We start from the raw sequence: 25,376 nt of genomic DNA on the forward strand, positions 1-25,376 counted from the left end.
CTCTACTTAGAAGCCAGGGCGAAGTGGTTTCTGGAAGAGACAAGACAGTTTTGTTTTGGTTAAAGCTGAAAATGTACACCAAAATTTTGCCTCAGTTAGTGTACATTTTCTGGTTTACGTACAGAGTCAATTTGTGTTCTTCATTTATTTTTATGACAAAACATCCTTGTTAGCAGCATATTAGCTTACTAGATATAATAAATGATGAAGTGAAGGTATAAATGAACATTACTTACATTACAAACCAAAGGCTTGAGGTTGAATATGGAATATGGAGACTGACTGTGATTGCATGAACTTTTTCCACTGTGTACACGCCAAGGGCATGACCTGCTGCTGGCCTGGCTGACTCAGCCAAATGACATTCATACACTACATGTGCTGAAGTGCAGGGACCTGGCTATCAGCAGCAAAGGACAGAAGACAACTGAGCATGCGGCAAGGGAATAAAAACCATCGCATGGAAGAGCCATTCATCACATGAATGACGGGAATAACAACACAGAAAACATTCATCTTTATGTGAGTCAGCATGCAAATAAACAGTCTTCAAGGATGATCACCTTTCTCTCTCTCTCACACACACACACACACACACACACACACACACACACACACACACACACACACACACACACACACACACACACACACACACACACACACACACACATTACAGGTATGTATAACAATGACGCAGCCGCAGTTCCTCGACTGCCAGCACACTCCACCCTCCGTCCTAGAGGACAGGCCTGCCCAGGAGGAGGAGATACTGGGTGGGTGGGTAATAGGGGGTAATGGGGAGAAAAGGGAGGGGGAGGCAGGAGCTCAAATTCATTTGTGCTCATGCAGCTGAAGCCACAACGTTGCAAGAGAAAGAAGAAGTGACACATACAACGTTGGGACACATGGCTACCACAGTGGATTATTACCAGCACTTGTGAAGTGCAACACGTACAAGGATATTCAAGGATATTAGAGAATCAGCCGACAAAACTACTCTGTCACCGTCACTCAAAAACATAAAGATGCAGTGACCTTTTTAAAATCAGGAATTTTATTATTGATACCAGAGCCAGCTGATGTTTTTGTGCTGACTTGGATTATTTTTATTTTAATTTTATGTCTGCTGGACATTTAAGGTGAGTGAATATTATTCAAACTCTTTTATACAGTATATTGAATTTTATTATATTGAAATCTTATTATTTTATTATTATTATATGGAATAAATCTAACCAAAGAAGTGGGTGCATACACTTCAAATGTTTGTGAACCAATCTGGGTTTTAGACACACATGCCTCTCAAACATGGTCAAACATTATGGGATCAATATCAATAAATACACCGCTTATACTTAGTTTCTCCAACACTGTTAACTCTAAAGAACCGTGAGTCACAGCACTGCTTTTGTTACTGCTTCACCTGTAGTTGATATGGAAATATGACAAAATCATTGCCAAAATGTACTTTTCTGTTGATGTTAATGAAGACAACTTGAAGTATTTGCAGTCATAACACGATCTTTGTCCTAATTTACTTTGGAGATTTTCCATATCAGTGGAATATACTGTATACAGTACAAACATTCACGTTGCACTTCATTAGGTACACCTCCACTAATGACATCCAACACACTTCAGGTGGATAAATAGATCATGATACAGTATGATAATGATATAATTGTATGTAACCTGTCTAGTATTCATATTGGCCGAGTATTTACACCTCTGAGGACAACATATTGCAGATAATACATACTGTATATAGCATGCTGGAGTGAATTTCTACACCATTGCAAAATGTGAAATGAATCAAATCCAGTAGGACAATAATAAAGTCATTCTTGCAAGAGCAGAATTTTTCACAAAATGTTGTATTGGATCTCGAGAGATGGTGCAGGTGTGATACCTGATAAAGTGTCCAGTGAGTGTATCTCTCTCAGTCCTGATCCCCTAAAATCCGCTAAGTGATAATGGGCTCTATTTTCGCAGACCAGACGCTAGAGCGGCGTACCTGCCCAGCCCCACGCTTACTACGCTGCGCCAACAGGGTGCGGCCAGCGCAATTCTCGTGATCAGCGCAGTCAGGAGGAGGAGAGGGTTTACCACAGCCTAGTGTAATCTTAACCAATCAAATTAAACTTTAAACCTGCAGGACTGGACTGCGCATCAGCGGAACCCCACAATGTGTGTAATTCACCTCATACGCCACCTGGTGGGACATGTCATCTGTTCCTGATGGTTACATTAAACACAGCAGCAGGCTAATCCAAGCATCTTACTGGTTTCCCACCAGCATTCCTGCTCTCCATCGCCAAATAGGAGAACCTTTGATGGTATATTGGTGGTATCACTGCGTGGGGTGCGCCATTGTCAGCCACACAAAATCAGAGCTCATTGTGTTTAATGGCAGAAACCACAAGTGAAAATTCATGTGTCCCTCAAGGGGTTTGACTGGATGCCAAAAGCTCCAGGAAAGTGTCAGGTTATTGGTGTGAGCGGCCGAAGCATGCAATGTTAATGGAGTGTAATGGTGACAGTTCTCATGCTTTGTCTCACAGTTGCGGCTGCAAAAACACGTACGTGAGGAGCTAACCATGCACTGACAGCAAGGTGAACGGCAGCGCTGGATGGGGGCATGTATTTTTATATTCAATGCGTGATGCTCAATTGTTTGTCCAATCAATGTGCATGTGTCTTTGGGCTCATAGTTTCTTTTATGGCACATAACACATCATCTGTTATCAGCTTGCACTTGTCATTGCGGCACTTTCCAACCGGAGTCATCGCAATTCATCTCAGAAATCTATTCCACTTGTCACTTGGAATAGATGAATGTTTGCCAAAATTCTTTTAAATGATGAGTCCAAGACTGAAGGAGCAAGTATATAGTACAATAAAACCTCATTGAGGCTGCACGGCACCCTCAGCCATCTCTGTGTGGAGTTTGCACGTTCTCCCCGTGCATGCGTGGGTACTCCGGTTTCCTCCCCAATTCCAAAAACATGCTAGGTTAATTGGCTACTTCAAATTGTCCATAGGTATGAATGTGAGTGTGAATGGTTGGTTGTCTATATGTGCCCTGTGATTGGCTGGCCACCAGTACAGGGTGTACCCCGGCTCTCACCCGAAGACAGCTGGGATAGGCTCCAGCACCCCTGCGACGCTCGTGAGGATAAGCAGTAGAAAATGAATGAATGAATAAAACTGATTGATTGTAGTTGCTATTAGTTGTATTTGTTCAGGACACGTGCAGCTTGACAGTACGCTGGTTAATGATACATAACCCCCTCAAAAACAACAGTAAGTGTTCTTTATCAGGGCTGATAAGTCTTCAGCACGGCCATGGTGTATTGTGGCAATAGCCTGAAGGCAATGAAAAGGCTTCTGACAACAATGGCTACCAAACACAGGTGACAGACAGAATGTGGGCAAGTAATGAGATGTCTGCCCCACACCCACGTGATTCATATTTAATAGGTGAACAAATTGTTTACTTTTATTACTCAGCTGGCACAGGCTGGAAGCTGGCTGAGCGTCCGGCTGTCATGTAAGCAACTCATTCAGACCGTGTGCTGCATGAAAAAGTATCACCGGACCACCGGACCACCGGAGATCAATTGAGGCCGCTACATGTTTTATAATGCGGATGAAGTGCAGCAGCAGTTCACTGACTCACCAATCTCTTTCTTGTGTGTAACCACCTATTGATCGCTATGTAAATAAAGTTTCATGTCATGCCGACAAAAACAACACGAAACTCACCACATTGTGAGGTCTAATACACGCACTTTAATTGTGTTCAAAGACTCCATGACATACAGCGTTAATCCCTCTCGGTGAATATGTCAGATGGTTTTCCTTAGATTGCAATCATAATTGATGGGAAACAGTAAGGAGTGACACAAATTTGAGTGAGTGATCAGTCAGTGAAGACCTAAATAGAAAAGAGGAAGAAGAGTAGAATTAAGAGGAAATTAGTAGGACATTGTAAGTACTTTTACGGAAGCACAACCGATGTACAAAATGTGAACCAGTGGCATCATTAGACCTATTTTAGGAGGACTTTGGCCCCCCTAAAATGTTCTTAAGCCATCCTAAATAATTTGATATTATTTATAGATTTTTTTTATTTTTTATAGATGTTTTTTTTTTTATTAAAAAAACTCTCTGACAAGCCAATAAGCAGACTAATACTAGCCTACTACTACTATAGTAGTAGTAGTAATAATCAGAAGAAGAAGAATGATGACAGTAATAATAATAGGCTAATGAAAAATATAATAATGATTATTCTATAATTGATGACTGTCCACTGGACAGAATGGTTGCAGAGCTTGAGCAGCGGTTTTGCAGTGTAGATTGTGTGTACTTGTGTACATTTAATGGTGGCCTAAAACAATTGAGTATCTCTACTAAATCTGTCCAAAAGTGGGGAAGTTATATCCCAGTTCTTGTTCCTTATTTGTTTTGGGGATTTTTTTTAATGTTTACTACATTCATTCATATCCTGTGCATCTCCAGGGGGCTAAGCCCCCCCCGTCCTCAGAACCTAGTGACGCCCCTGATGGGAACTGTACTTGCATATTCATTTCAGATCCATAAGTTTAGAAAGTTCATATGAACACACACACACACACACACACACATAAACAGACACAGTGGAACCTCGATTTTTGTAATGAATTGATTCATGGGGCATATACCGGAGATGCCATATGAATTGTTTATTATACAGTTACTATAAATGTACTGTGTATGTGTGTAAGTGATCTATAAGACTTATTTGTTTTTAGTATCAACTCTTGTCCAACTTTCATCACAGGCCCATAAAAAATGCCGTCCACAAAAGTCCCACGGACATTAAATACATCGGGACTTTGGACATCCCAGGGAGTGTTAACAAATGAGTATGTTCATGCTGTGGTTTTGTCGCACTTTCGCTAAATACACCCCCCCGCTAGGAGCAAAAGCTGGATGCAGGCTTCCACAGTTGTGCATACACACCGGGTTGAGAAAGTGCGCTCCGGTAGCAAGCCTTTCGTTTTTCGAGTTACGATGCATTCAAATAAGTCTTTTTAGTTTTTTTTTGAGTGGGACAGTACTTACATCACAGAGAGCAGTCATGTTTCCTGCAACGCTCCATTATTCGTCTGATAACATAGTTAGCTACAAGTCCATCTTGTGCGGCCTAGACGATGTTAGACGGCCAACTTGCCGATGTTAACAAAGAAAAGTTGTAGGAGACTTCTAGATTTATTTACAGATACGCCAAAAAAAATCGACTCTACTTTGATTCACTTTTTGTGGAGCAAAATGCGTTTTGAAAAACGTACTGGACAAGTGTTCCCTTATGCGAGTGAAATGCTCCATTGTCCAGGGAGGGGCGGCCTCTGTGTGTGACTGGCCAATCACAGAGCGTGAAGAGTGAATACATAATTTACATCATCACGTTAATGGATAATAAGGAGCTGTATTCATTTCATGACAATACCAGGCAAAAATGCATCATTTGTAATGAACACTTATTTACAACGAGTATACAGCTCAAACATATTCCAAAGGATCCATTTAAAACTGAAATGTATGAAACTATTTTTCCACAGGAAACAACGTCAAATCAATTAATCCAGTTAATCCAGAACATTTTTTTTAAATAACAATTTTACACCAACCTTGATTGAAGACTTGTACACAAAGAGAGCCACAGCAAGGTTCAGCTATGAGTTATTTATTGAATTCAACAGTGTTTCTCACCTTTATCAAACTTTTAAAGCACCAAATAACTCTCGGGCACCATTGTGGGTAACAGACGTGATCAATAAAAAAGCAAAATCAAATGATCAATCAATGATGTCATAGATGGGTGATGGAGCTGTGTAACAATAATCTCTGAGTGTGTCTCCCAGCTACGTACATGCATGCACGGTGCACAGTTGGGTTTATGCAGTGTAGTAATAACACGACAACACCAAAGCCTGTTTTATGCTTTCTGCATCTGCGAGGTCCGCAAATGACATCATTTTCAGCACCCTCGGTAGCCCCTGCGACATATGGAAAATGTCCACTCCACACACCTCCACATTGTTCGAACTATGCACACAGAGACACGCAGACAAGCAGGAAATCCTTGCAGCTGAAGTACAGAAATGTCGGCAGTTATAAGAGGCAGCCTACCCTAATACATAAAGAAACACTGAAACAAGTTGTGTTTTGTTTTGTGTGTGTGTGGGGGGGGGTTCTGTGCAGCTCATTTGTGTGAAAAAGTATAACCCAGCCTCAAAGTGGAACAGCACTTTTTAAAAAAAATTCACCCATCATTCAAAATCCTTATGTGAAACATGAACACATATTTCTTTCCCTACAATGCTGTCATTGGGGTACACCTATTTCTACTATGAATCCCTCTAAAAATAAACCTCTACCAACGTTGCATGGTTAGATATCCATGCTGTGATCATGCATTAACACGTACACTGATGATAACATGGAATAGTTGCAGTATCTTGCCCTATTTGGATGCCCTTTGGACGCCCTTTCCTTGGCGCATTGATACTAAGTAACTAACACGACACCTCGCTGAGCGCTCACATCAGCGTCATTCACAGACGAAAGAGTGGATACCTAGCTCTCAATTTTGCTACAACTTGTTGCCGAGATGGACAAATAACTCCTGGTCAATTTTGAAAGCAGCGGAAGATCCACTGACCTGATTTGCTTGGTTTTTCCCCCGTGTCCAATGAGGAACTAGACGGGGAGGCGGCGGTAGACTTGTCCGTGTTGTGGTGTCCCCTTTTTCTTTTCTTAACACGGCATTCTTTGCAAATGACAGACGTTTTATCGAGCTTTCCGCCGATCTTTGAGAATCCATAGTGCTTTCAAACATACCATTTAAACGTTGCTGGGGCGGGGGGTGAAATATAGAAACTTCCTTGCTGCTGCTTGCTACGAACGTCCATGCTGTTTTACTAGTAGTTGTATGTGCCTCACGGCTTCTGTCCGTATTCAATAAAAACGCAAAATAATGATGGTGCATTCATTGTGCCTGGGGAACAGCATATGGGGTGAAGTTGAACATTAATAAAACGGCGCTTGCATCGGATTTTACCGATACCCACAAACACATTGCGATGAATCTCGATTTCACCTGTCAATGCATCCATACCCAGCAAATGAGGACATGCACATCGATGTATCGATTAATATCAATTATTTTCCACATGCTGAGTCTTGTGCTGGAAGACAGAGCCATCCCAAGGAGAACGGGCATCAGAAGTCTTGTCGCTGCTGTTGCAGCATTGTGAGCTAGCTGAAATTAACACATTTTCTCATGTTCTAATGCACAGAAAAGGGAAAGAAATATGTGTTCATTTTCCCCAAAACAAAATTCCCCCAAAAGTGTAGTTTTCCTTAACATCAGCACGCACAGTAAAAATGTTTATCTTGAGTCACATTTTTGTTGTTTGTTTGCTGTTGTTGTTGGCAGGACTAGCATAAGTATTTGTATCAATGCGCAGAGAAAAGAGGTTTGGGTAGTGTTTTAAATCATCCAAATGGGGCAAGATACTGTAACTGTACCATATTATCATCAGTGTACGTGTTAATGCATGATCAGAGCATGTATAACCAATGATGCGACTTTTTTTGGACAGGGCTTCATTGTCAAAATAGGTGTATCCCAATGACTTGCAATGTAAGCTAGCCCATATTAACTCGTTTTCTCCTGTTATAATGCACAGAGGGATGTAGTATATCTAGTATAGCGAACTAATGACTAATGTTTGCAGTCCATCCAACTTGGAGATCGGACCGATGGCAATTGCATGGTGGGCTCTAGTCCTTGGGGGAGGGCAGAGAATTTATATATAAGGAAGTCCGCCCCTCTGTGACATCACAAAGGGACGGTTTTACCACGCCTTTTCAAACCGAGCGTTTTGATCCATCCCAAAGTTCTTTCAGGGCTCACTTCCAAATGTTCAAAACTTATGATCTGAAACTTTGGCATGGTTTAACACCAGAATACAACATTCTAACTACATTTATAGGTCAGAAAAGTGGGAAAAGCATCACAGGCCCCCTTTAACACATCAACTTTAGTGGACCTTTCGAGTGCAATTTGAAAATAATCCATCCTAATTTCTCAGCTACATGAGGCATACACATAAGAACATTTAAAGGAAATTAGATATAAAGTCCCTCATTTATCGTGGTTAAATGGTTCCAATAAGGGAATTTCTACAATATTTTCCTTGAAAGAGCATAGAAAACCTTATTATCACCAGAAAGATCTTACGTCATTATAACTCCCTAAAGCAAAAAAAAACCCCTCTGAGATTATGTCATTAAGAGAAAATGCATTTCAGTCTTGCAGCCTCGAATTTTGTAATCAGCCCACACATGAAAAAGGGTCAGGATATGGCCTTGCTCTGTAATTATACTTTGTCTTGGTCACATGGTCAAACATACAGTAGATAATGAGACGATATTGTAGCTATAAAGAACTCCAGCAGCACAAAGAATCCTCTCAGGGAGCATCGTGTAATTAAATAATAATTACAACTACTGTGTTCCAACAAAGAGAGGCCATGAGATATTTGAATGGAAAAAAGACCTCATTGTCCCAAACCTTAATTAAAAAATGTAAATCAGAAAAAAATCAAAGGAAACAGTCATTCAGGTCACAATATATCTGTATAGAGGCATGATGGATTGGCCTAAAGCTCCCTCCGTGTGTTCAATGTTGCCTTTGTGTGCAATTTGGACCAATATAGTAACAGCTAACATTTAATATAAAAGGCTAAGTCTGCTCATCATTGAATATTTGAAGGAATGTTTCACGAAGTCCATTCCTGAATCTCTACCCCGCATACGTGGTTCCGCCTCGCTGGTGCTATCCAGAGCGGTCGCAGCTGGCATGGCTTGTCATGCATTTATAACGACGCATTCCTTCCTGAAAGCCAGTATGTAACACTTGACAATATGTCATGCAGCGCTATTACTGTCTAATTGGCCAACAGGACTAAGAGGAGGAGTGAAAACCTGCAATATACAATTCTACGACTGAACTTTGACCTGCCTATTTTAGTCTACTGTGGTCATTTTCAAGATGTTCCTTTCTAAATGACTGGTTGTTGGGATCATCCATTCCAGGTAAATATATCATATAGCAGACCAACACAGGGATAGATGAGAAGGGAAATGAACTTTATAGGATTTACAGAAAGTCTACAATCATTATTTAAACTAAAGTAGGCAGGTGGATAAATTTGGGCACTCTTGTTGTTTTATTGATTAGAATACCTTTAACACTAATTATTGGTACACAACATTAGTTTGGTAAGCTCATTGACCCTTGACCTGCATACACAAGTGAAGCCAATCATAGAAAGGGTATTTAAGATGGCCAATGGCAAGTTGCATCTTCTCTGAAGAGTAGCACCATGGTAGCCTCAAAACAACTGTCACATGACCTGAGAGCAAAGAATGTTCAACATCATGGTCTAGGGCAGGGGTGGGCAAACTTTTTGACTCGCGGGCCGCATTGATTTAATAAAATTGACGGGGGGCAGACTGTATAGTATTTTACACGTGACAGTCCATTTGTACACGTATATTTTTACACATATTTTAAGTGTCATGTAGTCTGCTATATGTGCACTTTGAGATCATTTATTTGATGTAAAGTGCATTATACATTTATTGTGATTATTATTGTTATCATTATTATTATATTAATAATGATAAATATGAATTATATTAATAATTTTTATTCATAATTTTATTAATAATGATATTTTTATTTTTATTTTTATTTTTATTTTTATTATATTTTTATTTTATTATTTTTACGACCAGTCCAGGTGTACCCTGCCTCTTCATTTTGCTTCATTTTGGAATAAGGTGCTGTGGACTGATGAAAGTCAAATGGAGTTATTTGGACATAACGCGGGGCGGTATGCATGGCGGATGAAGAACACAGCATTCCAAGACAAACACCTGCTACCCACGGTAACATTTGGTGGTGGTTCCATCATGCTGTGGGGCTGTGTGGCCAGTGCAGGTACTGGAAATCTTCTTCAAGTTGAAGGTGGCATGGATTCCAGTCAGTATCAGCAGATTGTTGCCAACAGTCTTCAAGAATCAGTGACAAAGTTGAAGTTGGCTGGATACTTCCACCAAGACAATGACCCTAAACACTGCTCCAATTCTACTAAGGCATTCATGCAGAGGAACAAGTACAACGTTCTGGAATGTTGTCCCCAGACCAAAATATTATTGAAAATCTATTATTGCTTGGAAACCATCAAACCTGACTCAACTGGAGATGTTTTGGAAAGAGGAATGGTCCAAAATACCTCCAACCAGAATCCAGACCCTCATAGGAAGCTATAGGAGGCATTTATTTCTGATAAAGGAGGATCTACTAAATATTGATGTCACTTTTGTTGGGGTGCCCAAATTTATGCACCTGCCTATCCATCCATCCATTTTCTATGCCGCTTATCCTCATTCCTCGCTGGAGCCTATCCCAGCTGTCTTCGGCATTTCCGAACACTCATTGAATGTAACACTTGCATGTCAAAGCACTCCTTGCAGTTTGTAAATCATTTCTGATCTCCCAGTATTAAGTGAATATAAAAACACAGTAGTGCAACACGCAAAACATATTTTTACTGTGCATGTAGTCCTTTTGAATGGTCTCACATTGGGACCCACATTCTCCGATGGCCAAATGTTTGAGAATATGTACATGTCGAGTAAAACATTACACATAATATATGTCCAAAGTTTTTATTAAGGCTTTTTATTAAGGAAATGACGAAGGTCATTTTCTTGAAATTATACATCTGTTGTGCATTACATATCCGCGATCCACTTTTGAGGGCCGACCCACAGGTTGAGAACCACTGAAACAATGAGAGTCATTAAAGAACACATTTTAATAAAGTTATTATCTCATAGATTGTTGTCCAATAATATAGTATATATAATATAATATATATTATCAGGTTTGAAAAATTATTTCACATTTTTTTCACACTGCTGCACTTCCCCAAAATCCCCACAGGATGAAATCTGTTCTAAAAAGAAACCCAGATCTCTTAAGATCCATATTTAGCTGCCCACTCTTTTTTCTTCATCTCCGACTTTCAACCTTATCTGGGATCTTTTCCTTTCCGGGCCCGATATCCGTAATGTCCTCATCATCTTCCTTCCATTCTCCTCTCGGACTTTCTTCTCGTGCGCGTTTATTTGACCAAGCCTGTACCCAACCTCTCATGACTCCGCTCCCGAAATGTTCATGTCAGTGCTCCATGACTTTTGAGCAATTTATAAATAAAAATAAACATTGCATTTATTGAGCTTGAGGGTGACATGGGGAAGAGAGAAAAGGGACAGGATGCATGCGAGAGATGGATAACGAGGGAAAGGAGGAATGAACGGGAGTCAGCATGGAATGAGAGTGGAGGTGAAGGAATAAAAATGGAGGGATTGAGGGAAAATCTCTTCAGTCAACCTTGAGAAAGTATGAAAGAGAAAATAAACCATGCCGGACTTGCGTCATCCAGAATAGGTGGACAAACACACTCGGTCCAGACTTATTAAAAGTGGAGAGGTAATAATGTTGACATGACAGCACCATCGCTGCCCTTCTGGCTCTTGCGTCTGCCTGTCCAATCGGATCAAGACACGGCTGTTTATAGCAAATGCAATCAAATAGTGCAGACACAATTAACGAGGGCATCTGGGAGGCTTTTGGAAAGGCGGAAAACAAACCACGACCTTACACGTTTTCACCACGTTCACAGACAACTAAGGATTCTATTATCTTTCACACATGACCGCATTGTTGTCTTGCAGGAATGGAAAGCATCAGCGTGGAAACGGACTGGGATGCTTTAGCCCTTTCTTCTGTGGTGGTGGCAGGAAGTAACAACCTCTCTTCCACATCTTTGCGTGAACTAAACTATCTCAACGGCTCCCACAGCAGAGGATCCTTCTTTGGAATCTTTTCAGAGAATGGCTCACACACCACCCCTCACACGCTGCCCCAGCCTAGGGTGAGGGACCAGGGCCTGGCCCAGGTCGAGATCGCCGTGCTCGGAGTGGTCCTGGCTCTGACCACACTGGGGAACAGTTTTGTGCTGTGGGTGCTGCTCCGGAGGAGGAAGCACAATGCGCCCATGCACGTCTTCATGGTCAACTTGTGTCTGGCGGACCTGGTGGTGGCATTCTTTCAGGTCAGTTCATGGGTTCTTCACGACAATACTTAACCTTTGATCTGTGAGGTACATTTCTGTTCCTCCCTTGCTCAAGAAGATGTTCTCTAAAGAATTTAGCAGGCTTTTTTGATTTAGAGCAGGGGTCTCAAACTCAATTTACCTGTGGGCCACTGGAACCAGAGTCCGGGTGAGGCTGGGCCGCATCAGGTTTTCAAAACAACAAAACAAACGCATTTATTAAAAACAGAAAGAAAAATAAATCAATAAACTGCTTGTGCTTCTGCTACACCCTCCACTTTTTCAGTGCTTTGGTTCCGCTTTTCCACAAGAAAAGCTCTGATAAAACATTTCACTGTTCTCAAATGTCTTCATTTTTATTGTTCTACACAAAATAAGATGAAAAAATGAATAAACAAATCAAATATAAAGAAAAACAATCAATCAGTAATAAATAAATAAAATAATAACAAAACAGCAAATAAGAAAAACTTAAGAAACCACATATAGTTGGTGGGAAGATAATTATTTTTTTTATATTCAAATGAATAGTATTAACAGTTATTTAACCTTTAACATGAATGAAACGTAATAATTTGAGCCAATTATCAAGTTAGCATCGTACTCAGTTCCATCTGGGAGCAGCGTCGTAACTTTCTTTTTTTTCTTCTTTATTTCTTTATATCATCCAAAGCACAACAAACCAAACATACATCAACACAAATACAAATACCTATGTACATATAAAAATACACATGTTCGAAAGGGAATGGGAAGAAGTCAAGACTTATCTAGTCCCACCCCCCTAACCACCCAGATTCCAACCTCATCCCAACAAAACATATATTATTCCTTGTCTACCAGAATGAAAATCCCACATCCAACCACCCTCACCCAGCTTGAGGCACCCAACCACGTGCCAAGAGCAACCAGTTCATTACTAGTCATCGTATCGTACATATACATACATAGTCCAGTACAAAAGAAAGAAAGAAAGAAACCACTGCAACTATACAGTCACCACACCATCATCACAAGCTAACATGGATATAAAAACATCAATGTTATGGTATTGTTTCAGTCAGATTGAAAAATAAATGTGAGAGAAAAAAATAAAAATATTCTTTAAAATACCTCAAATTAAATAACTTGAGTCTTACTACTTCCCTACTACTTTAAGCACATGTTTGATGAGCTGCTTTATCTTCTGACTTGTATTTACACTTTTATTCCAAATCAGCATCATAAGCCTGTAGCTTCACTGCTAATAGAATGTTGGAGTTGTTGTTGGACCAGACAGCACATTGACAGCATTGCCTTATTTATTGATTCGGCATCAACCAAATTACCAAATTGCCACTGTGTGGGCCGCGCCACCAAATTCGAGCCCATTGTTCCAAAATGTTCTACTTATAACAAACATCAATGTTAAACAAAGCTTTGGACAGATACTGCTAAACTTCCCCCTTCTATTTGCTATGAAATTAATATGCAGACTTAAACCATAGCCATCCTGAGTGGACAAAAATGAAGTCTATTCAAATTGAAAAAGGGAAGTTGAATAGTTTTGGTCCCAGTATTGACCCCTGGGGTACTCCACACGTAATATTTAATGTTGCAAATGTGTGTTCTCTTAGTTTTACATATTGCTTCTGTCTGCTAGGTAGCTTTTGACCCAGTTCAGAACTAATCCTCTGATTCCATACCTTTGTAATTTAGTTATGAGGATGTCATGATTGCTTTTGTCAAATCCACTTTCACTTGTACACTTCCTATGATCGATAGCATTCGTGATTTCCTCTGTAATTTGAATCAATAACATGGAGGTAGAAATGTTAGCTCTGTATCCATACTGACTTTCTGCTAGGATTGATAAATTTGTCCTACCTGTTATTGAAATGTACGTCAGCGGTTCTACGATCTCGTTGATTACCCTTTTTATAGTTTCCATTTTGATTCCATTACAATCAGTTGATGCTTTTTGTTTTACAATTATTGACAATATCAATTATTTCCTCTTTTGTCACACCATTGAGAAACATAAAATTAGGATTCCTTTCTATTGTTTCATTCCTTTCCTCCCTTGTCCTGAATGTTGGAATTCATTCTTCCAGTTTTGGACCAATATTGACAAACTAGTTGTTGAACTTTTATTTCATTCATATCATGATAGATGTTTCCAACCATGAAATAACGAGAGTAGTCTGTCTTCTTGTTACTTTCTAATAATACTGTTGTGGTCAACTTATAAGTCTTATATTTTCTTTCTGATTCTTTAGTCTGTTGAGTGATGAATTTCCTGTATAGTGTGTTCTTCTTCTTGCAAGCATTAGTAAATCCTTTTGTCATCCATGGATGGTTGTTTTTCTTTTGCTTCTTGGATGTTTCTTTCCAGGGACAATTCTTATCGTACAGCTTCATAGAAGTATGTAGAAAGTGTTCGTATGCTTCATCCACGTCTTTGGCACTGGACACACACTCCCATTTTTGTTCTTCTAGATCCTTTTGAAGGTGTTGACGCTGTCTTCTGAACGTAGTCTTTGGACAGTCTTTGTAGCCTTCATCAGTCTTTTTTTGTAATGATGGTTGCATGTCGTGAACACTGGAAGATGACCACTGATGTCTTTAATTAGCAGGCGACATTGGGGAGTATATTGTCGATTAAGGCGGAACAGTGGTCTGGTCATTCTGGGAAACTCAAGCTGTATATTGTGTCTAAAATCATCAATGAACTCGTTCTTGTGTGGATTCAGAAGAATATTGAAGTCTGCACATTAGGGCTGGACGAAATGGACCAAAACTAATATCCTGATATATTTAGGTAGAATTGTCACGCCCTGTGTGGTTTCCCAGGTGACAGTTTGTCTATGTTCCCTGTCTGGGCTTTGGTTTCCGTTTTGGACACTCTTGCTCACACTTGCTTAAGGGGTCGTATGCTTTAATAAACAATAAGGAAGGAATAAATAAAAAACTAGGGCGGCACGGCGGTCGAGTGGTTAGTGCGCAGACCTCACAGCTAGAAGACCAGGGTTCAATTCCACCCTCGGCCATCTCTGTGTGGAGTTTGAATGTTCTCCCTGTGCATGTGTGGGTTTTCTCCGGGTACTCCGGTTTCCTCCCACATTCCAAAAACATGCTAGGTTAATTGGCCACTCCAAATTGTCCATAGGTATGAATGTGAGTGTGAATGGTTGTTTGTCTATATGTGCCCTGTGATTGGCTGGCCACCAGTCCAGGGTGTACCCCGCCTCTCTCCCAAAGACAGCTGGGATAGGCTCCAGCACCACGCAACCCTCGTGAGGAAAAGCGGTAGAAAATGAATGAATGAATAAATAAAGTACTATGAAATACTAAAAACTGCAGGAGACACAGAGCTGTTGTAACCAGCTTGCACTCGGGTGGCGCCATCTTGCATCTCCGCAAGAGATTGCATCTCTCCAGTCTACGTATATCGATATGAACAATATGCTTGTTTTTGATATATTATCCATATATATCGCCCAGCCCTACTCCACATATGAAAATAGTTTTTTGACTATGGTCAGGATTGTGAATAGTAGACGACATGTTCTTAGAGTTCTTATAGTTCAGTTGTTTGTCCACATACAGAGCGACTCCGCTTCCCCAAGGGTTGTTCTTGTTGATGCAGGTCATCTCGTAACCTTCCAACTCAAAGTCCACGCCTTTGTCCACGTTCAGCCAATTTTCCGAGATTGCGTTCCTTGAATATGTTCAAATATTGTCGGATGTTGTTATAATTTGCATACATGCCTCTGCAGTTTATGTGAATGATTGACAACTTGTTGTCGATGTTAAAGGAGACCTCTTATGCTCATTTGTGGACACGTGTAATGAGTTGTAGACTCCTATAGAGCAGCTACACACAATAACCCGCACAGAAAACTTTTTAGATTTTCCAGAATCTGCACCTATTCCAGTTGTATTTCCTGTGATTTGTGCTTCCCGTCAAAACGGTCTGTTTTAATTTCTTCCACTTGTTCTGATCTGATTTGCTTGTTTTTTCCCTGGTGTCCAACCAGGAACTAGACGGGGAGGGAGCGGTAGACTTGTCTGTGTTGTGGTGTCCCCTTTTTAAGGGGGTCTGCATGTTTGTCGTGCTGCCGTTGTACGGCTTCTTAACGGCATTCTTTGCAAATGACGGATGTTTTATCGAGCTTCCCAACGTTCTTTGAGAATTCGTAGTGTTTCCGAATGTGGCAGGTTGAGCGCTGTTGCGCTTCCACCTTAATGTGCCATCGGCAGCATATGTGAAAGGTAGGCATAAAATCCCTGGGCTTGTACCGGTGACGGCGCATCATGTGACCGCAGCTGTGATTGTTTTAATTTGCAGCGGGGTTGGTTGTTGGCAACCTGGCGTGTATTTTGGAGGGCCTGCAGGAAGTGCAGTGTCGGCTTCTTCCTCTTTAGGCTAAGATTGCATTGTTAAGCTACCTTCGCTCCGGTAAGCTGCTGATGCTTTGTACATCTTTTGTAGCCCTGCTAACCGAGGTTAACATTCGCCCTGCTTTGTCTGTGGTAGCTGTTGAAGCCACAACCTGTGGCTTCCACTCTTCCTCTATGCTCGGCGCGGGCCTGCACTGCATGCAGGGGATGTGCATTGCCAGCTGCCCCCCCACGTACGGCTATCCAAAGCCTCCAACACCGTTGCGGCCGCTCCGTCTCCATGCTACCTCCACACTTCCTGGTTTGAACTGGTTCAGCGCACCCTCATGTGCGCCCATACCCCTGGGCTTTTTGCCCCACCACGTTTACTTTCTTTTGGGTTAATCAATTCTCTTTCTTATATGGTTTAATTGTGTATCGGTTCTTGTTTACGGTTTCCTTTTTTTTTTAGTGGTTTTGATTCCTCAGCGGCTGGGAACGAATACAATCCCTGGCCCCGCCCACAGCTTAGTTTTGTTCGGGTTTGGTTTGTATAGATTTTCTTTAGTTCAAATTACTCCTGTTTTGTTTAGTCTGGTCGCTGCGCTCAGCATCCTTGTTCCTACCTTTTTAAAATTTGTTTTAAACGCATTAATTTTGTGGCCTATTTGGCACTCCGGCTGTTTTGATCTTTGTGTGTATTTTTAACTTAGAAATTTTAAACCAATAAATGTATTAATACTTTTGGAAGTTCGTCTCTCATCCTCTGTATATTGGTGTGATGAACTTTTGTGACGTTGAGTGTACTATATTTCTTGGGGTGACAACTTCCCCTTTGTACCCCTCCATTAGCTCGCCACACAAACATACCATTTAAATGTTGTGGGGGGTTAAATATAGAAACTTCCTCGCTGCTGCTTGCGTGTGAACGTCCATGCTGTTTTACTAGTAGTTGTATGTGCCTCATGGCTTCTGTCCGTATTCGATACGAAACGCAAAATAATGATGGTGCATTCACTGCACCTGGGGAACAGCATATGGGGTGAAATTGAACATTGATAAAACGGCGATATATATTGATTATTTTCCACACCCTTAGCACATATACATATACATGTAGAAATGCACACATACACCTACAGTACATATGTACTTCCCCACATAACTCATTATACTATTGGTTATATTATAGTCATGGTGATGTCAGCAATAAGATTATAGTTCTTGCAATTCTGTGTTATTGCCATTCTGTCATAATGTCATAATTCTATCATAATTCTATCATAATGTTTAATATTTTCATTACTACTATTACTACTATAACCACTAATATGTTTGACTGTTTCATTTCAGTAATATTACTGTGGCTTTTTAATACTTAGTCCCTCTCCATTATGGCCTTGTATAACCATCATGGATATTTGCTGATGTGCTGTTTCTGTTGTTCTGTTATTGTCGTTGCAATTGTTGTTGTTTCTGTTGTTGATGGGTGGAGTAGTCATTTAAGATTATTGTTACTTTACAAGAATTCTACTCAAGAAAAATGTATGTGCACATACCAGTGACAGTATCAGTTGATATCAAAATCGAAAACTGAGAGTTGGACTATATCGTCATATCGGTTAATGGCAATAAACCCAAAATTGATCATCTGTAGTATTAGTATTCGGGCTGTAAAGGTTATTCGGATAGTTAGAATACTCCATTTCAAAAAATAGTCTAGGCGTTTTTCTGCTTTGAGCAATCGAAGCGGATGAAAAAGGAAGCGGGTGTTTGAAGAAGCAGGAAGATTGAAGAGGCCATAAAAAGCAGCAAAAACTGAAAAAATTGCTAACCAGGAATTTGAACACCATGACGTGTATCCATTGTACCGCCTTTCACAATTGTTACTCATCGTATTTTAAGGTGCTATGTGGTGTAGGTTGTGTGGAAAGGTTTGTCTCATTTAATTTACTTTAGTTGACCTATTAATTTGTGGCTTTCCGAATTGGTAATGGTAATGGTTTTATTTCATTTGAACATGCATCAGATGTGCATCCCATAATCAGTTCCCAGTTCCACATGTCCAAAAGGAGTAGGAAGAAGCAAAGCTTATTAAATCCTACCCCTCCATCTGGTATTTTTACAATCAGTAACTGTTACATTTGTTCACTTCCTGCTTTCCATAATACAGTTTAAGGTTTTTTTTTTGTTTTTTTTTATAATGTACCTCGTACCGAAGTAGGAGGTGATATGACCATCCAATGACATAATGGGTACCATAGTAAGTGTCAATATAGTGATATATATAGCACATCATGACTGGTTCAAGACTCTTCATCCTTGTATTTAGCAAACATCAACTGCTTGTATTGTTTCTTGAATTGGCTCATCGTTGTGCATTGTTTGAGGTCCTTACTCAATCCATTCCATAGTTTGATTCCACATACTGAAATGCTATGGCTTTTTAACGTAGTCCTAGCATAGAAGTGTTTCAAATGTACTTCTTCCCTGAGATCATATTTCTCCTCTCTTGTAGAGAAGTATTGGATGACATTTTTAGCTAATTGGTTGTTTTTAGCCTTATGCATTATTTTAGCTGTTTGAAGATGAACTATATCAGCAAGTTGAAGTATTTGTGATTTTAGAAATAATTGGTTTAGAAATGTGCAAATGGCACAAGTTCTTGGAAGAAGTTCTACGGGAAAACGATTTGATGCTTGACTGAATCGGAGGAAAAATGAAGTATATAGGTACCAAAAGACTGGCGGAATAGGAATAAAACTGCTAATAATAATAATAACAATAAATAGAAATTTTAGTGGAGAGGCCATCTGTTTTGAACGTAATACGAATTGGTTGAGAAATGTGGCAGAAGTTACAAAAATGGCCCTATCGAAAATTTTTCATTTTTTCTGTGGAATTTTTGGAAAACCTGGGAACTTTTTCCCGGGAAGTCTGGGCTTCCCCATTGAGACTGCTTCCCCCGTGACCCGGACCGTATAAGCGGAGGAAAATGGATGGATGGATGGGAACTTTTTGAAAAAACTGAAATGTTACCGTAGATGTTGCGAACGATCTGACCAATTTGATGCTTGAATGGTCTGAATTGGAGTAGAAAGGTACCAAAAAAACTGGTGGAATAAGCATAAAACTAATAATAATAATAATATAAATAAAAAATGTTGTGGAGAAACTCAAGCTGAGGAATCCTTACCAAAAAGAATGATCCATCATGTGTGTCCAGGTTCTTCCCCAGCTCATATGGGACATCACCGATAAGTTTCAAGGACCTGATTTCCTGTGCCGCGCCGTCAAGTACTTGCAGATTGTGGGCATGTTTGCTTCCTCCTACATGATAGTTGCTATGACGGTGGACCGGCATCACGCCATCTGCTGCCCGCTGCAGGCCTACCGTGGCGGGGCAATGTCCCGTTGGAACACCCCAGTCATGGTAGCTTGGGGCCTGGCACTCGTACTCAGCCTTCCACAGGTAAGGACTCCCTTTCTGTCATAGACCCGTGTTGTCATAGTAACAGTTCAGCTGAAGTGACAGTCATGTACCCAATGTCTCTTTGATCTGTCAGGTGTTCATCTTCTCTCGTTCAGAAGTAAGTCCTGGGGAGTTTGAGTGCTGGGGTCACTTTGCCGAGGCTTGGGGACTCAAAGCCTACATCACATGGATGACGGTGGCGGTCTTTCTTTTGCCCGCCCTCATCATCACCATCTGTCAGGTAAAACTGGTCTAAGATGGTCTTAAATCCTCAATCGGACGATTTAAGACTTATATAGGATTTAAGGATCTTAGTATATTCAAGTGTTACATGAATGTAAGAATGTACAGAGGTGGTTTATTTCTGAATACTACAGCAAATACTTTGAAACCCTAAAGGCAGTAGCATCCATCATAGCCTTAAAACAAGCCACACTGCCCACTAGTGTGAAAGAGGTATGATACTTGGCCCACTAGTTTTCATGCAAGAGGAACCTCTGCAGTTTGTAGCTGGAGGCTGAATCCGAAAATGGCAGACTACTTTGTGTTGACACAATGCTGTTGGTTGAGCTGAATATTTCACAGTACTTAAATCAGCTTAATGTCACGGATAGTTGGCTGCCTTGAGGTCTTGACAGGGTTGGATGGAGGAGATTGATTTGCTGAAGGGAAAAGCCCAAAGAGAAATTTTCGAATGCACTGCAAGAGTTATGTCTTGAACTCCCGCTTTAAGCATGTAAACACATAACACATAGACATCATTAGTTATGTTTTTGTCAGCTAATGAAGAGCTGTCTTTGACAAAAAATTATCATCATCAAATCTTTCATCGTCAAATCTGATTTGTTACATTTTGTTAGTGGACTAGTCAATATTTTTTTTTGGAGCGCAGCCAATGGGGATCCCTTCCAATAAACAGATCTCATTTGCGACTGTTTCCACCTCAACCAATTAAAACAGTCAGATACACAAATAAACAACAAAAGGTACATGTATTTATTTGGGACAAACATGGTCACTGTCAGCAAGTTGGCAGAGCAAACATCAAAAAAGTACACAAAATAAGTACAACACGGCTTGACAAACATCAGTTTGCCAAATCTCAGTTAGCAACCTAATTTAGTGGATTAAAATTTAGTTGGTATCACAGCCTTACCCATTTTAAATGATACACTATGTTGGTTGTTGTCACGCAACACAGTTGCTCTTTACTTCCTTGCGGTCGTCTTTAACCTTTTCACAGTACTTCCACATTTTAGCAGCCATTATGAGCCAATAGGTCCATCAATGTCACGGTTGGCCCAGCAGTCACCTTGGATTTTATTAAAGGGGATCTGTTATGCTCATTTTTTGGCCCTTTGTATTGAATTGTGGACTCCTACAGAGCAGCTACAAACAATAACCTACATAGAAAGCTTCTGCACCTATTCTCGCTGTATTTTGGGGGATTTTGTGCTTCCCGTGGTCTGTTTTAATTTATTCCACCTCCGGACCTACTCCAGGCACGCCCACCAACACTGTGGTTGGTCACACTCCCGAGTGCTTAAAAGTACCTCCGGTTTGTGCCGCTAGCAGCAAACTCAACTTTATAGGACTTGATAAACGGTATAGGAGTTGATAATGAACGGAGATTTATCTTTTTAAAATGATTTTAACATTTGCCGTATATGATACGGAGGTAGCGACTGGACAGTCCGAAGTTTATCAAGAAAAGAGGTTACATCAAAACGTCTCTCAATAGTAAGTAGCTTTAGCGTCTTACCATGAGGTTTTCTACAGGGACTACCAGTCTTTAAAAAACTCGAGTAGAGCCACAGATTGTGGTGGGAAGCGGCAGTTAGCAACCCTGCTCCCTGTATGCACACTCTATAATGCTTCACAAACAACTGCTTTTGATCCATGACTTAAACACATTTATAGGACACTGATAAACTGTTACATCCTGCTGACCCTTCTGACTCATCCACGTGACCAAGTAATGTTGGAAAGGCGTAGGGCTTCAGCAGCAGTTTGTGGGCTAGTCCAGCTGCATAGTGGCCCATGTTCACTAAACAGTCCATGATGAAAATACATTTATTTGGCTGGTAGGGAATCAGGAACTCCAACCACTTGCGCCTGATGTTGGCGTCTTTAGGTGGCTTTCCCTTACATACAAAGAAACACTTTTTAAGAGATAAGATATGCCTTTATTCGTCCCTCAGTGGGGAAATTTGCATTGCACAGCAGCAAGAGTACAGAAAAGTTAAGCAGTACAAAATACACAATATAGAAAAATAAACAATGTAAACAACCCAACGCCCTCTTAAACCGAGCGTTTTGAGCCGTCCCAAACTTTGTGCAGGACTCACGTCCAAATGCACAGACCTCATTATTGGAAAATCTGGTAGGGTTTAACATGAGAATACAGTGGAAACTAAGTATGTATAGTAACTATGTATAGTAAGTATAGGTCTTCTGTTTAATGGTAAACAAAGACATTTTCAACTTTTAGGCAAATTAGGCTGATTTTGGATAAAAATAGGCTAAGTGTAACAAATCCATAAACTATTTATTTTATTTTATGTAAGGTCAGCAGCAGCTGACATTTTGCGGCCGGTCTTGTAATGCGACCTGCAAGGTGAGGCTAGCCAATGTTACTCATAGGATGCACACATCAGCCTACAATGAAGTCATTGTGAATGAGTCACTTCAAAAATTTGGTAAAAAATTCCACCCATTCTCTATCCTGCTCGTCTTCATTTGTGTCATGGGCAAGCTTGAGCCTATCCCAGCTGAATGCCGCATAGCTGCCCTATAGGAGTCCACAACTCAATATAAAGTGCCGAAAAATTGTCCCATTTAATAATGCTGGGCAGTGTTTCATATCAATTGCACATAAAAGAAGATTAATGATGCATCGCATCTTACACAAATATGACAATGTAATAATGAAATTGGTGTTTTGAGTTTGTGGGGGGGGCACGTGTGAAGAGTTTGATAAGGAGGCTGCATTTGGTGTAATGTAGCAACCCCCCCAGCAGCCTGGCTTGTTGCCCATCTATTTAAAGAAAGATATTTCTAGGGTCTAGCTATTTCCCCTAATTGACACAACACTTGGAGGACCACTGCTGAGAAGACTGCCAGTCAAAGAACTTCCTGCCAAGGAGTGGAGTATACCTCATATCAGCCAAACATAGAATCTCTGACCTGTTTTCGTGATCCAATTCCATATTGAGAGGCCTCTTTGGGCACTTTTCCACAATTCATTCATTTTCTACCGCTTTTCCTCACGAGGGTCGCGGGCGGTGCTGGAGCCTATCCCAGCTGTCTTCGGGCGAGAGGCGGGGTACACCCTGGACTGGTGGCCAGCCAATCACAGGGCACATATAGACAAACAACCATTCACACTCACATTCATACCTATGGACAATTTGGAGTGGCCAATTAACCTAGCATGTTTTTGGAATGTGGGAGGAAACCGGAGTACCCGGAGAAAACCCACGCATGCACAGGTAGAACATGCAAACTCCACACAGAGGGATTGAATCCTTGTCTTTTAGCTGTGAGGTCTGCGCGCTAACCACTCGACCGCCGTGCAGCCACTTTTTCACAATGTTATGAGCTATTACTTTCACTACAATGAGTGAGAAATTGTTGTGTGGCAGTAAATGTTTATTGAGTTCATTCTTTGTTCATTTGTTCGTTCATTATGTGGTGCATGTCTGTATTAACATTGAAAGCAGAATCCATTTCGATGAGCGAAGGTCGCTATGATTGACTGTTTCAACTCAGTATTATTACTTGCTGTTATATTATTTTGTCGTTGGGCTGGTTTAAACGATTATTTTTGTAATCGATTAATCTAGAAAATAGTTTTTCGATGCATCCATTAATCTAACGATTCATTTTTAAATGTGATTTGATTCAATTTTGATTCAATTATCACTTATCTCCCCATAATTTGATTTATATAGCATTCATTCATTTATTCATTTTAGCCTCACGAGGGTTGCCGGGGAATCAGCCTCCCTGGGAAAGTCTATTCCAGGGTGCTGGAGAGAAGGGTACGAACGACCCTTCTCTCCGCATTGAAGCTCTTGTAGCAGATGTTGGACTTTGGTCCAACATCTGCTACAAGAGCTTCAATGCGGTTTTTGTCCCGGTCGCAGAACACTAGACCAGCTCTACACCCTCATGAGGGTGCTGGAGCGTGCGTGGGAGTTTTCCCAACCGGTTTACATATGCTTTGTGGACTTGGAAAAGGCATTCGATCGACTGAGACTGCTGCCCCCGAGACCCGGATAAGCGGAAGAGAATGGAATTGAATGATCCCACACAGTACTAATAATTCACATCTAGCATTACAAAACTAGTCTGCTCTAGTTGGTGGACACGTTCCTCTAGCAGGGAAAGCCTCTCATGGAGAAGGGTACAAGTGGTGCATGAAGGCATACTCACGTCTAGTTGGTCGGCTAGTTTTCAGGAAACTCAAAAAAAAAAAACTCTGCTTGGAAGTCCAAGTCGACAGGGCGAGCTTAGTCTGGTTGGTTGTTTACTTTTAGAAAAAGTAGAAGAAAAAAGGCTATAAGAAAAGGTCTGCTGAAGGTCCAAGTCAACAAGGCTAGCGAGCATTTAGATGAGCAATACTATCTGCCCCAATGGCTGGAAAGAATATAAAAATAATAAAGTGAACTGTGGTATCCAGTATTCATGAAAATATTGACATTTTTTCAGATAAGAATCTTCCGGGAGATCCACAATAACATCTACCTGAAGTCAGAAAAGATGGTAATGACTGAGCTCAGGAGGAATGAAATCCTCTTCCGCTTCCACAGCTTTAAGAAGGAAGAGGAGCGGGCCAAAGAAAAGGGTCAGCGGATGTCTGGTAGATCAGGGCAGCACTTGAAGGCTGTGAATAACACAAATAATAAAAGCCAAGAGGGGGAGTCTTACGACTACGTTGGATCCACGGCATCAACAACATCACCCATGGATACTCAACTGCAGCCGAACCGTGCTGATTGCCAGGAGTCCTGCACGCCCTACGAGGTGGGCTCAGGATCGCCTCGCTGCTCCCTCGATTATGCCAACCCTCATTCTGGGACAGCTCCACCACCTAGCATCACCAAAGCCATGTCTAAAACGGTCCGAATGACGCTGGTCATTGTGCTGGTCTATACCGTCTGCTGGTCCCCTTTCTTCATTGTCCAGCTGTGGGCCGCCTGGGACCCCAACCCTCCCAATCAAGGTTAGTAATAAACACGCGTCCAAAAACAATCTCATCAGCACCATATTAAGTGCATAAGTAACAAATTGGC

The 25,376-nt window shown here is 40.9% G+C and overlaps 1 protein-coding gene across 3 annotated transcripts in view; it reads left to right on the plus strand.

Moving 5' to 3' along the window:
• The first annotated feature begins 825 nt into the window (after positions 1-825).
• Positions 826-25,376, plus strand: part of avpr2aa (arginine vasopressin receptor 2a, duplicate a) — a 31,324-nt gene continuing 6,773 nt past the window's right edge. Inside the window, exons 1-7 of one of the 3 annotated variants that reach the window (XM_058084138.1) lie at positions 826-1,142; positions 2,565-2,616; positions 11,866-11,934; positions 12,022-12,245; positions 19,834-20,079; positions 20,174-20,320; positions 24,793-25,306. In XM_058084138.1, the coding sequence (XP_057940121.1) occupies positions 11,868-11,934; positions 12,022-12,245; positions 19,834-20,079; positions 20,174-20,320; positions 24,793-25,306 (1,198 nt within the window). In that variant the 5' untranslated portion in view covers positions 826-1,142; positions 2,565-2,616; positions 11,866-11,867. Of the gene's footprint in view, positions 1,143-2,564; positions 2,640-11,865; positions 12,246-19,833; positions 20,080-20,173; positions 20,321-24,792; positions 25,307-25,376 lie in introns of all 3 variants that reach the window. The other 2 variants (XM_058084137.1, XM_058084136.1) reach the window with 2 other exon arrangements.

The sequence above is a fragment of the Doryrhamphus excisus genome, chromosome 10 (genome assembly GCF_030265055.1).
Source record: "Doryrhamphus excisus isolate RoL2022-K1 chromosome 10, RoL_Dexc_1.0, whole genome shotgun sequence".
Lineage (NCBI taxonomy): Eukaryota > Metazoa > Chordata > Actinopteri > Syngnathiformes > Syngnathidae > Doryrhamphus > Doryrhamphus excisus.